Source organism: Phyllostomus discolor, chromosome 1 (genome assembly GCF_004126475.2).
Source record: "Phyllostomus discolor isolate MPI-MPIP mPhyDis1 chromosome 1, mPhyDis1.pri.v3, whole genome shotgun sequence".
NCBI lineage: Eukaryota > Metazoa > Chordata > Mammalia > Chiroptera > Phyllostomidae > Phyllostomus > Phyllostomus discolor.
Genome location: NC_040903.2, coordinates 85,438,241 through 85,453,408, shown reverse-complemented (window position 1 = coordinate 85,453,408; position 15,168 = coordinate 85,438,241). Strand labels below are relative to the sequence as shown.

The window sequence follows — 15,168 nt, the reverse complement described above, 5'->3', positions numbered from 1 at the left end:
TTTTCCTCTCAGTGAGATGATAAACATTGTTGGCTACTGAAAGACATTGTGGAATCTCTTTCTCAGACAGGTATGGAAGATAAAGCTAAGAGTGGTGAAAGAAAACCATGTGAATATGAAAACTCAGTTTCCTGACAAGTAAGAAAGTTCAGTAAGGCAGCAGACAGCAGCTCCTTCCACGATCAACAGAGGCTCTCTAAAGTCGAAAGCTCTCCGCCCAGTGGGGAACAGCCGCTATCTGCACAAGTTTGCTGCCTACCACCTGTTTCCTACTTCCTAGGTAGGAAAGGTACTGTTCCTCCAAATATAAATTTCATCAAAGAAAACAGTAGATTAAAATAGATACAGAAAGAGGTGGTAAGAAGAGGGTTAAAGTACAATTAACTTTTAAAATAGAAGGGAATAGCCCTAGGTGTTGTTGCTCAGTGGACTAAGTGATGGCCTGCTAACCACAGAGTTGCTGCTTGGATTCCCAGTCAGGGCACATGCCCAGGTTTCTTCTAGCCAGGTCCCCAGTAGGGAGCATGTGAGAGGTTACCACACACTGATGTTTCTCTCCCTCTCTTTCTCCCTCCTTTCCCCTCTGCCTAAAAATAAAATAAATAAAACCTTTAAAAAAAAGAAAATAGAAAGGAAAAGTGATTAGCAGATTCCTAAAGGAAATAAATGATAAATGAAACACACACAAACATAGACACGCTCACCCTCAAGTGGGTCTATGGGATATACATTAGCATATTAAGTTTTTCAATGGTTTGTGAAATATGTTGGGATATATATGATAAGAAGATCTGTTAATTATCTTTGTAACTACATCTGTCTATAATTAGACATTGGGTATTTAACAATTATAGTAACTGGTCAGTTTGCTTTCTACCCAGACTCAAAAGGTGGAACTGATTTCCGCTTTTGACATGAATAAAATTGATGAAAGTTGGCATCATCATTTTTAAGACTGAGGCATTTTTTATTCTCTTCTGTATATCCTATGTTGAACTAAAAATTGAAAAAAGTAAAGGCTTATAAATCAGATGTTTCCCTAAAGATGGTCAAAACAAAATTTAAAAAGAACAAGACAAAAAAGAAAGCTCAGTGTAGGGCAATATATATAGTATAATATACTATATACAGTATATACTATATACGACATAGTATAATATACTATATACAATGTTTTTAACATTAAAACCAAAACATATCCAGACGCTGGGGCTACGATGCTGAACCACAGAGCCCCCACAGAGCATACAATGTTTAGGGTTCATTTTAGCTGCATACTTGATCATGCCTACAAGAGAAGAAGCAGAACAATTTAAAGGAAAGATCACTAAACTCACAGTGTCTACTTCAAATGAGATTAAATATGACTAAGGAGAAGGTGCTGCTTTCCTTTTTGTAAGATACTAAATATTCTGTTGTAAATTTATAAACATTACATAGTCCATACACAATCTTGTGCACCAAAATAAGCAGACATGGCATTAAAGCAATACATGAACAACACCAAAAATGCTGTGCACAACTGTAATTGCATTTAAAAATAATAAAGCATATTAATAGAAACATAATAGCACAAAAATAATTGGTTAAATAAAAAGAAACAGAAATAGAAAATTAGTTGCACATAATAAACAGACACATAAAAGATGAAATTGATGGCCAGCAATACAGAACTTTAATAAAGATAAATTATTTTTTTCAAGATAATTTCAAATCAGACAAATGCTCAGGGTCATGAGAATTCCAAAGACAGGGTCCAGGATACAGATTGCCCAGGCTTTTTATTCTACGTCAAAGTAGTCAAGAAAAAAGGAGAGAGAGAGAGATAGGAGTGATAATAATTTTAGACTGTAACTCCCAGAGTTTGTAGAAGTGACACTGAAGAAAATCTTCACAAAGGTAAAAGAATTAGAGCTATCTATACACAATCAAATCTATCTTCTTCCAAAGTTTAAGACCTAAATAATTTGGAGAGATATATATGTATGTGTATGAATATATATATTTGTGTATGAATATATTTTATATACATAAATATATATATACTTTATATATAATATATAAATCCTCTGAGAAATGATACCATGTCAATTACTAGTTTCATGGTGCCCTGCACTTAGTAATGTCTTACAAACAGGTACTCTATATGTATTTTTAAATGAAAAAAATTGCAATTTCTCTTTTTAAAAAATCAGATCTACATATTATTATATTGCTGTTATGTTACAATTAATAAAAAATACTATGTAGAAAATACAAATTCTTACCAATTTATAGCTCCTCCATCACACTTCTTCATAAGCAATGCTTTCCAACATTCATGAGCCGATTTTACAACTTCAAGAGCAAAAGCCTAGTCCAAACAAACAAATGGGCAGACATACCAATCATTATACTAACACGGTATACAATAACATTATACTCACTATAAGAACATGAACTGTGGAGTCAAGCAAATCTGAGTATAAATCCTGGCTTCCTTGTTTAGCAGCTGTCTGACCTTAGGCAATTTACTTGCTCTCACTAAACCCTAACCTCTTCCTCTACAGACTGGAGGCAGTGGGGACGCTCGGAGTGGGGGGAAGGGGCTTGCAAACGAGGGCCTGTTGGCCCAATCGAGCCAGCCACCTGGTTTTGTAAATAAATTTTATTGAACACAATTTCATACTTATACTTAATAATGTTATTCAAAGTCCTTAAAACCTTAAAGATTCTTTTAATATGCCTTTTAAAAACTACTGGGTCCAGTAATACATTCTTGCATATCAAAATACTGACTGTAAATTTCAGTTTTCATTAATATGGCTTACTTCCAAATCATAGTTTACTTATTAGCACCCACTTAAATGTTGGTTTATAATGCATAATTCATATACTGGTAATAACTTTTAAAAACTACCCCATGTTTCATACTTTAACTCTTCGGCCTATTTTCTCCACTTATGTCATTTTAGGGACCCTTGAAGGCATTCTAATAGAAAATCCTATGCCAGCAAGGTAATTCAAGTGCTTTCTTAAATTAGCAGCTTAATTCAGTCATGGTAGATGAATACAATGGAGATAAGCTCCATTGTAAGTAACTGTCTCCTCTCCAGAATAGTAAATAGAAGGTTTCCTTTCATAGAGATTTTGACAAATTAGACTCATCATGAAAATCATTCATTTTCTGAAATGAAAGAGATGACAGATAAGTAGATGGGCACAGCACTGCTGGCCAAGATGGAGGCATAGGTAGATTCACTGTGCCTCCCTGCACAACCAAAAGAAGGATAACAACAAATTTAAAAACAAAAAACAACCAGAACAGAAAATTGAACTGTATGGAAGTCCAACAACCAAGAAGTTAAAGAAGAAACGTTCATCCAGACCAGTAGGAGGGGCGGAGATGGACACCCGGGGGCGGGGGGGGTCGGACTTGAGGCAAAGCGGTGGCTGGAGGACCCAGTGGTCTCACATCTGTGTGCAGATAAACTGGGAGGAAGAACTGGGGAACCAGAGACAGCACAACCTAGGGTTCTAGTGCAGGGAAATAAAGCCTCAAATCTCTGACTGAAAACACCTGTGGGGGTGAGGCAGCAGTGGGAGAAATTCCCAGACTCACAAGAGAGTTCATTGGAGAGACCCACAGGGTCCCAGAACGTACACAAACCCACTCACCCAGGAATTAGCACCAGAAGGGCCCAGTTTGCTTGTGGGTAGCGGAGGAAGTAACTGAAAACCAGCAGAGAGCAGAGCAAATTGCATTGTTCCCTCTCCGACCCCTCCCCCACATACAGTGTTACAACACAGCCTCTGGCTTGCCCTGCCCTGGTGAACACCTAAGGATCTTACTATGTAACAGGCACACTGAGACAAAAAAAAAAAAAAAAAAAAAAGACTCAAATAAAAGAACAGATCAAAGTTCCAGAAACAAATACAACTAAGTGACAATGAGATAGCCAACCTATCAGACACACAGTTCAAAGCACTGGTAATCAGGATGCTCAGAGAATTGGTTGAATATGGTCACAAATTAGATAATAAAATGAAGGTTATGCTAAGTGAAATAAAGGAAAAATACAGGGAACCAACAGTGATGGGAAGGAAACCAGGACTCAAATCAACGGTGTGGACCAGAAGGAAGAAAGAAACATTCAACCAGAACAGAAGAAACAAGAATTCAAAAAAATTAGAGGATAAGGAACCCCCAGGACATCTTTAAACATTCCAACATCTGAATCATAGGGGTACCAGAAGGAGAAGAGGAAGAGCAAGAAATTGAAAACTTATTTGAAAAAATAATGGAGAACTTCCCCAATCTGGCAAAGGAAATAGACTTCCAGGAAGTCCAGGAAGGCCAGAGAGTCCCAAAGAAGTTGGACCCAAGGAAGAACACACCAAGATACATCATAATTATATTACTCAAGACTAAAGAGAATCTTAAAAGCAGCAATAGAAAAGGAGACAGTTGCCTACAAAGAAGTTCCCATAAAACTGTTCACTGATTTCTCAAAAGAAACCTTGCAGGCAAGAGGGGCTGGAAAAAAGTATTCCAAGTCATGAAAGGCAAGGACCTACATCCAATATTACTCTAGCCAGCAAAGCTTTAATTTAGAATGCGGGGGCAGATAAAGTGCTTCCCAGATAAGGTCAAGTTAAAGGAGTTCTTCATCACCAAGCCCTCATTATATGAAATGTTAAAGGGACTTATCTAAGAAATTGAAGAAGATCAAAAGCTCTGAACAGTAAAATGACAACAAACTCAAAGTTATTAACAACCACACCTAAAACAAAAACAAACCAAGCAAACAACTAGAACAGGAGCAGAACCACAGAAATGAAGATTACAGGGAGGGTTATCAGTAGGGGAGTGGGAGGGGAAGGGAGGGGGAAAAGGTACAGGGAATAAGAAGCATAAATGGTAGGTACAAAATAGACAGGGGAAGGTTAAAAATAGTATAGGAAATGTAGAAGCCAAAGAACTTATATGTATGACCCATGGACATGAACTAAAGGGGGGAAATTGGGTGGGAGGGGGTGTGCAGGTGGAGGCGAATAAAGAGGAGAAATGGGACAGCTGTAATAACATAATCAATAAAATATATTATAAAAATAAAAAAATAGATGGATATATTGATCAGCCTAAAAATTTTTTAATAAAAATGATGAAATAATGGAGTCCATAAGTTTTAAAGTCAGAAAAATGTTTGTTTTCATGGTATATACAAATTACTCATATAAGAAACCCCAAAAGTGAAAAAGTATTGCACAGGTATCATGAGGTACATTGGAAAATAAAGATTACCATCTTCACCTTGTTTTTGAATTCTCCATTAAAAGCAAACTGGTTTTCTGGTTTTCCCTCTGGCACCTTATAAAATCTAAACCAATTAAAGGTAGCTTCCAAATAACCTGGTTTGTACTTCTTAACATCATCAATATCTGTAAGTGAAAAAACAAGAAGATTTTTTATTTAAAATCAAAATTCATTCCTATTTGTGGTAGAGTATTGGCCTGAGGGAGTCAGAAAACATGGGGTCTAGTCTCTGCTAACCAGCAGCATAATCCTCAACGCACATCCCATCTCTCCTGGACTTCAGTTTGTAATGTAAATATTATGATTTTGTTCTACAAACACTTCTTGAGCACGTTCAGACACTGTGTTAGGTACAGTAGATGAGAACAACAAAGTTCTCCTCCTCAAGGAGCTCAGGGTTCTAATTAAAGGAAACAAACAACAAAATTCAATGAAGTCAGAAGATTGAGATGTGCTTCAAGCGGACATCACCCTGTGGGCAAAGGAGGGCTTCAAGTAGGGAGAGTTACACCACCAGGATCAGGGTTTTAGAAATGTTAAGTTAAGGGGACACTGAAGATAGAAAGGAGAGGGTGGCACCCAGGGGGAAACATGCTCAAGTTGGGTGAGAAAGGTTTTAGAACATATATACTAAACATTTAGTAGGTTTCTCATTCATTGTGTCAGACACTGTTCTAAGCACTGAAAGAGAAGAGTAATGGAAATGAGTCCCTGCTCTCAGGGCTTACCCAGTAATGAGAGACAGATGACAAAGAAGGAAACAAATACCTAACACGTGTATGTGAGCGGCAAAAAGTCCAATGAAGGAAACTAACAGAGTTAAGAAAGAATGCAGACAGAGTGATTTTAAACAGGGTGGTATGTAGGCGGTTCATAGAGTTTTTCATTTCAAAATCTGTAATGATTTATAGGATTTATTTTTAAGTTTTCTTAGCATGTAAATAGCTTATAACCATTACATTTTGAGGACATTCGTTTTAAAATAATTGGATATTACTGTATTAGTAATAGAACCTCCCCATAAAAGGTTCCCAAAGAATGTATCCATTCCAATAAATATCAATTCAAAAAGTATGAGACATAACTAGGTAAAACTAGAAGTCTTTACTCTCCACCAGACTGTGGCTATGCTTAATTTAGCATAATCCTTTATGCATAATATATTATAACAAATGACAAACAACTTGGGAACACTGAAAAATTAGAAAGTTATAACTAAAATCAGGAACAGACAAATGCACAGGGATAATTAAAAGAGCACATGGTTTCTGGCTTGCTCATCTAAGCCTTGTGGGAATCCCTCTTGCACTAGGCATGTCAGGGAAAGGTAAGCATTTTGCAGGCATGGGTTAAACAAACAGAAATTATCTTTTTTGATTTTTATGCTTGCCTTTTGCTTGTTATGGAAAGGGTTAGCAAGAGTTACACATGCCTTCTAGAGGCCAGATGTTCCACATAAGTGAAATGGCAAGGTAGACACCTTACGAATGGCAGAGGCCATGGCAAACAGTGTGCTGTCTAAAGGCTCTGAAATTTAAAATTTTACAGTGTCAATGGGCCTGTTTTTATTTATGAATGAAACTTTTTGTTTTTTCATTTTACTTATTTATAGAGAGGAGAAGGAAGGGAGAGAACCATTGATGTGTGAGAGAAACATTGATTGGTTGCCTTTCATATACCCCCTGACCAGGGACCAAACCTACAGCTGAGGCATGTGCCCTGACCAGGAATTGAACCCACTGCCTTTTGGTTTGCAGGATGACACTCAACCAACAAAGCCACACCAGCCAGGGCACAAATGAAATACTTTTAATTAAGAGCAACTTCCTGGACAATTAACAAAGGCTTCTTTAAAATATTCTGAGTGATGGCCACAGTAGTCTGTATGCTGAGTCCGGGACACAACTCAAAAATAAAACGCACACTTTGCTCCCTCCAGGTAAGTTTCAGCTTTAGCGAGCATCAGTTGTGTTTACTCCCAAAACAGTTATGCCAACAATGTCTTAGCTATGTTATGATTTAATAAAATGTTAGATAAGGCAGTGACTTTTATCAGTACAAAATAGAGATTTTGATTCTACAAAGTAATTTGAATGTTTTGAAAGAATTCAACAAAACAGGGCGCTAAAAACAACTGCCATCAAATTAGGCCTGGGTAAGAAAATAGTTAAAGATGAGAAAAAGACACAGAAATCTATAATTATGCATACAGATGGCTTTGCAAGTGAGGTGGGAACATCTTAAATATGAGAGGTCAGGAATAGCCTCTGATAAAATGTATTGTAGCAAATTCCTGAATGAAATGTGGGAACAACTCATTCAAATATCTAGAAGAGTCGTCTTGGGAGGAAGGTGGTGAGCACCAGTATTCCGAGGTCTGAGTGTGCTAAAACCTTTGAGAAAGACAGTAAGAAGGCCCTATGTTTAGAGCCCAGTGAAGAAAAAGCAGGTTAGGGGATGAGATTCGAGAAGCAGCCATCAGCCAGTCACACAGGATTCTAAGGGCCACACAAACGACTTTGGTTTTTACTTTGAAATTGGAAACCAGAGGGTTCTGGGCTGAGGAGCAAACGTTTTTTGGAACATCTGTCAGCTGGGTAGGGGAAGACTGTGCAGGAAGAAGTGGAAGGAGGAAATCCAGTAAGAGTCTACTGAGAGTATCCATGCGCTTGTACGGAGCGGTGACAAATGGTCAATTTTGGGTTATCTATAAGAAGCACAGCTGAGAGGACCTACCAACAGCAAAAAAAGTGAAAACAACAAAAAACGGTAAAGATCAAATTCACATAGAACAAAGTATTAAAGAGCTAGTTTGTAAAATTAGTAAAACAGTCACCTAAATATGTATCACCCTAATTTTTTTAAAAAAGGCTTCATAAAAGGTATCATAACTTCTGACAAATAATGTGTAACTATGAGGTACTTTACTACAGGGCTTTTCATTTTTCAATTTGAAAATCTAATCACAAAAATTATGTGGAGTTCCCTTAAGAGAATATTTATATTAAAATTAAAGATATGGTTTATGAAAATAATCAGTTCTAAATAAATCCATTCAAGTTTTATACAGTTTTGTTAAATGCTAGATAAGAAAAGCAAAACAGAAAATAATGATGAAATAAAATAAAAAGTTTAATTTGGTTTTACAAAGTCCAGAGCTCTCCACCTTAATTTAGTTTTTATTAACTGTTTTGGATTTAGGAATTTATAAAAACAAAGAAATTGATCTAAACTATCTTAAGTCTAAACCTACAATTCCATCTCTGTATACATGAGAGGATCATAGATAGCACTTTCTCTTTTTTAAGAGCAATCTTTATGACTTATCTTTTTCCTTCACCAGGGATACTGAATTCCTTGTATGTAATGAAGTTTGTTTTCAATATAAACCAATTCACTCATTTCTAAAGCCCAACAGAATGTCACAAATTGCACTAAGAAAAAAAAAGGTGACTTGTGAATTAAAAATTTGTTTCTATTCTTTTTTTTTCCCATCAAAAATATACTCTCTCACACAGTGTGTGTGTGTGGGGGGGGTGGTTTCTAGTCGTATGTGTTTGCCAAAACTTCAATTTCACCCAAATTTCATAATTAAAAGTACTTTAAGACAATACTCTCTTTAAGCCAGATAAGCAAATCGTAATTATGTAAATAAGGTGAAAATCAAGTTGATAAGTTTTATTTTACACATATAGCCTATGAATAATATGAGAGAAATATCTAAATCATGAGCTCTTTTAAATCTAGAGCTATATTAAAGTACTAATGAACTTTAAAAATGCTTATGTACTAAAAACAAAGAAAACGCTAAGAAATTAGAAGCATGAGAAAATGATGACAACATACTTGGTTAGCATAATACAGTAAATGTAAAGATCAACAATGAAAATTTTAAATAACTCTCTTAATCACCAAAAAAAGGACCACACCGAGTTCCTGTAAGTACAGATATAACTTAAAATGTTTTTAACAAATAAAAAAGAAAAACTTACTCTGGCTTAATAAATCAACTTTGTGGCCCAAAAGAAAATAAAAACTCTAAGAATACTCTGGAAATGATGACAATAAGAACAGTCAAAAAGCTCATAAAGAAATAAGGTAAACTAGGAGAAACATCCTGTTTGGAATTAGACAACATAAGTTCAAATTCCAGTTCTGGCATTCGTATACTAGAGTCATCTTGGAAAAATAAGTTACTTTGTCTGATTCTTAAAATACAAAATGAAGAAAATGGAGGTTATTGTGAGAATTAAGTAAGGTAATACATGAACACCATCTAACAATAAGTAAGGGATAATTCTTAACAAATACTAATTATCAGTGCTCCCATCCATGGGATGCAGCCAAAGTTATACTCAGAGGAAAGCTTTACCTCTCAAAAATAAATCAACAAATGAATTAATGATTTAGTAAACATGAAGATAGTTTCATTAATATTGAGTTATTTTTAATGTGTATCACTACTAAAAAGTCAAAGTAGATAGATGCAGATATAAACAATGCAAACAAGCGATGAACATATAAAAGGCATCTGGCCATACACACACATGCACATACACATGTACACTTATTCATACCTTTTTCTATATATTTTTTCTTATGGTAAAGATAAAGCCTCAAATGAACTTGTTATTAGTTTCTCACTTTGTGACAGGTGCATTTTCCTTAATTTCTAAATTATTACAATTTAGTTCTTATAAAGTTTTTTTTTTTGTTTCTAAGGTGTTTAAGTTAAACTTATTCATTTATTTATTTTGGGGAGATTTTAAATTTTATTTTGATTTAATCAAGTTAAATTATAAAACATTTGGAATAGAGAGGAAATATATAAATAAAGTTACTTTTATTTCTGAAATAAAACTTTCACTCAGTTCAAGTATTTAACCAAATTACCAGTCATTAAAAACAATGCTCAATTTTCTTTTTTTTTATTTTAATCATTGTTCAAGTACAGTTTTCTCCCTTTTACTCCCATTCCAGCCCACCCACCCAACCCTCCCCACTTCCCTCCCATTACCACCCTCCCCCTAGTTTTTGTCCATGTGTCCTTTAAATTTGTTCCTGTAAACCCTTCCCATTCTCCCCTGAAATTCCCTCTTCTCTCTCCTCTGGTCACTGTCACAATGCTCAATTTTCCAAATCATTTTGCTTTACAGAAAACAGAAATCTCAGAGAAAGATGAGGCACTGAATTCATGTTTCAACAAACTCCCTCCAATTGACCCACTGGAAAACAAGTAAGTTAGGGGAAAAAAAAGACAAAGCCAAAAAATACCCAAAAAGATAAGTACCTGGCAGACTCAATATAGAACAGTAATACCTGTCAGGTAAAAAGCAGAATGATGAATTATACATATTGGAATATCTCTGAGACTCCTAATCAAAAGAAAAAGCAGCCAGCAAAAATCAATCCTGAGATGACCCATGCTAACAAGAATTTTAAAGTAGTTATGAATATGTTCATGGACTTTCAGGAAAATACAGTACAGTGTACTAACATGGAAATCTCAGTCAAGGAATAGAAACTAAAATACTATCAAAAAGAACCAAATGAGCTCTGGCTGGTGTAGCTCAGTGGACTGAGTGAGGGCTTGCAAACTAAAGCGTTGCTGGTTCAATTCCCGGTGAGGGAACATGCCTGGGTTGTGGGCCAGGTCCCCGTCAGGGGGTGGGGGCATGAGAGGCAATCACACATTGATGTTTCTCTCCTCCTCTTTCTTCTTACCTTCACCTCTCTAAAATACATAAATAAAATCTTTAAAGAAAAAGAACCAAATGAGGGAGTATCTGAAATAAAAAAATAAGATAGGTTAAATCAGAACTTGGATATAGCAGAAAAAAATCAAGGAAGTAGAAGACAGATCAACAGAAATTATGAAGTCTCCAGAACAGGAGGGAAGACTGAAAAAGACATAGAGTTCAGTGACCTCTGAACTCTTGTGAGACAATAACAAGTAATCTAAAATATTTGTATTATGAGTCTCAGAATGAAGGCAAGAGGAGAAGGTGGAAAAAATGTAAGAAAATAATGGCAAACAATTTATGTTGTAAAAACATGAACTTACAGATCCACAAAAAATCCAGTCAATGGGTTACTTGGGGTAAGTAGGATAAATATAAAGGAGAGGACACTTTAGCAATTCACACCAAAAAGTTGCTGAAATCCAAAGATAAATAGAAAATCTTTAAAAACAGTATGAGAAAAACAACATATTATATATTGGGTAACAATACATTGACCTTCGACTTGTCATCAGAAACAATGTAGGCCAAAAGTAAATAGAATGTCTTTACAAACTTCCCTCTAACTCATAATTCTATATCTGGTAAAACTATACTTCTAAAACAAAGGCAAGAAAAAACAATTTCAGACCAATCAAAATGGAGAAAATTCATCAACAGAACTGCACTACAAAAAATGCTTAAATCTTCAAGTTGAAGAGAAATGACATCAGGTGGAAACTATGGATCTTTGGAATGTAATAAAATGTATGGTATAGCCACTTTGGTAAATAGTTTGACAGTTTCTTATGATGTTAAACATAATTACCATGTGACCCAGTAACCCATTTTCTAGGTATTGCCCCAAGGGAAATGAAAACATGTTCACATTAAGACCTGTATTTGAATATTCATAGCAGTTCTATTCACATTAGCCCCAAATTGAAAATCCAAACTTCCATCCACAACTGGATTAATAAACTGTGGTATGTCTATACAATGGAACTCTACTCAGCAATAAAATGAAAAATACTACATGAACCACACATAATGATATGCAAGAACCTCTCTAAAGCATTATGCAAGAGAAAGAAGTCATATACCAAAGAGTGTCTTTGGCACTGCACAGCTGACTAATTAATTGCAACTGTGATAGTTAAAAATGCTAAAATTGAAAGTACATGTTTTCTCCCTTTAAAATAAGTGAAAATGCACCCATTTTGAAGATACTTTCACACTTTGCTCACAACATTCATGTTTTGCCTATCAATAATACATATACATATACATTCATGTATTGATCAATTTAAAAATATATTCAGTGCCTATAATATGCCAGGAACCGTACAAAGCTTTTGTAATGGAAAAATTCATATTAAGTACCTAGAAAGAAAGCTAACATAAAATGTAGTAAGACCTTCATTATTAAATCAATCACTTTACTAAAAAAATACAAGAAAGTGTGAAAGATGTAGAAATATATACCTATCATATTCATTGACATGAACATTTAATATTTTAGAGACCATAAATCTTTGACAACTGGATTAAAAATTTGCAGAGAAGAATACAGGCATAAAAAATAAAACAACTTTGAAAAAGAGCAGAAGAGGAAGTCAGTCTTGTATGTTTCACTATGAGGTCAGAGCAATGAAATGGCACCGCACCGGCACAGGAGCCGGGCACCGACAGCAAACAGAACCCAGACACAACTGCTTGCATAAGGCAGGGCGCAGCACAGGATAAAGGAGACATTTCCAAACAATGGGAAGAGAACAGATTTTCCCGTTAAGTGGTAATGGAAAAATTGTATATATGAAGAAAATAAAATAAATTTCACATGGATTAAAGACCCAATTATTAAACAAATAAAACATGTAAAAAAGGAAATAAAGAAAAACATCTTTCTGACCAGGGTGTAAAAAATCTTTAAATAAGAATCAAAATGCTACTATACAGACTAAATAATCTTTGGCTATGCAGAAAGAATGTTTTAATAGTTCTATTAAGTAGCATAATGAATGCTAAAATAATCAAAATGCTAAAGTCATGTACAGAAATGATGGATAAAATGGAAGATGTCAAAAATAAAAATATCTTGCCTTGACTGGCATGGCTCAGAGAGTTGGGCACTGTTCTGCAAAGCGAAAGCTGGCCCTGGCCATTTCAATTCCCAGTCAAAAGCGCATGCTGGTGTGCGGGCTAGGTCCCCAGGGGGGGCACACAAGGAGCAGCCAATCAATGTTTCTTTTGCACACAGATGCTTCTCTCCCTCCCTTCACCTCTCTCTAAACATAAATACATAAAATCTAAAAAAATAAAAATAGCTATAAACCAAAAGGCAACAGTTTTTCTGCAAATGAAGAGAAAATATTGCAATTTGGGTTAATACCCCTGTAATTACCATATATCAAAAGAATGTGTCAACTTAATAGGAAAATGGGAATGATACATCTAGGCAATTCACAGAAGGGAAAATACAAATAGACAATAGATATACCAAAAAGATACTCCATCTCAGCATTAAGCAGAAAAATGCAAAATTAAAACAAAATATCATTTTTCATCAGATTGGCAAATAAAAATGTTTTAAATGCTCAGTAACTATATGTCATTGAAGTTTAAGCCCTGTAAACTAGATATTATTTACTTCTTTTACGTAAATTAGGGAATTGGGGCTCCATCAGGTGTTTTCTCAAGGTATTAAAGGGAACAGAATAAACTCAATATGTTAACTTTAAATATGAGACAAGCAGGTGCATGTGGGGAGACATCATCAAATTTGATTAGGTGATTACATCTCATAACTGAATGTATATCAGAATTGTTCTCAATTATTCTTGATTTAAAATTAAAAATCCAACCAACAAAGAAAGGTAGATTCATGGAATGATTCTCAAGTTGGAGTTTTGTCAAACTATATACATTCTCATCTCCACTTCCCACACGCACCCCCAAATTGAGAACCACCTGTACTTCCATGAAAAAGTTCTGAAAAAATTAAAATTTCATTTTTATCTGAATAATTTCCACCAACCCATAACATGAAATGAGGAAAACATATAATGAACTGACTTTTTGTTTTTATGTTTAGATAAAAACCAGTAACAACAAATGTAGTGTTTTATCTCTTTCCCATTATTATTTAAAAGACAGAAGACAAGACACGAGGAAATGGCTTCATGCTTGAAATTTTGTCCAAAGAGTGTAAATACGTAAATATTTGAATGGTCACTGATTCTAAGGGTCTTACCAAAGGAAGCGACGCAGATGCACAGTGACCCTGTTCCAACACACAGACGCTGCTCTCACGGAACTGATCAGGGCACACTGGCCTCCACACCAAATAGTGGGAGGCGAGCACATGTGTTGTTAATGACATTTCATAAACATTCACAAGAAACAACAGTTCCTTTCCAGAACACACTGTATTTTCTCCATCACAACGAGGTTCCAACTCAGAGATTTATTTTAATAGTTTGTGCTTACTCGGGATCTTTCAAAGATTTTCATGTTTCCCACCCTGTTCAGCATATCTGAGTTTAAGCATACAGGCTAATGGACAGCATCACCATTTCATTGGCCCTTTCCTTCTCCATTCTTCTTTCCCAAAATCCTACTCTTATCAACACCTGTACTGAAAATATGGATTAACATCATGAAAAATAATGGAAATTAACATACTTCAAAAGACAAATAAGGTAATTCTACATTAAGGCCTATTTGTACTGTATCAGAAAAACCTCTCAGATAAGAGTAATTTTTTTTCCAAAAATATACATACATGTTCACTGCCACTTCATGAGAAATTTGACATGACCAATAAAATGAAAACTATCCAGATGTTCTATGAATAGAAACTCAAATATTCTTCTAATCTAATTTTAACATGAACCACGTAACAAAGTGGCTAAAGCTCAGGCTCTGGGTCAGAGAGAACCACACTCAAGTTCCGGCCATATCCCTGAACAGCTGTGCTGAAGAACTCAAAAATGTGCCAGTGTCCTCAAGAAGTCTATTTCTTGATCCTTTAATTTAAACTTTTGCTTTCATCATTAACTTTGAAAATAATTTTGGTCCTTCTGTTCCAGAAGAAGACAGGCTAAAAATAATGGATTATAAATATTTCCTAGAACTAAAATTCAGAGATGG

The 15,168-nt window shown here is 35.2% G+C and overlaps 1 protein-coding gene across 2 annotated transcripts in view; it reads right to left on the bottom strand.

Moving 5' to 3' along the window:
- The window catches only part of PPA2 (inorganic pyrophosphatase 2), an 83,107-nt gene that overhangs the window by 19,011 nt on the left and 48,928 nt on the right, over nt 1–15,168 (bottom strand). For both annotated transcript variants that reach the window (XM_036025740.1, XM_028506612.2), the window contains 2 exons: nt 5,294–5,421; nt 2,268–2,353 (listed from right to left, as the gene is read on the bottom strand). In XM_036025740.1, coding sequence (XP_035881633.1) covers nt 2,268–2,353; nt 5,294–5,421 — 214 coding nt within the window. The remainder of the gene's footprint in view (nt 1–2,267; nt 2,354–5,293; nt 5,422–15,168) is intronic.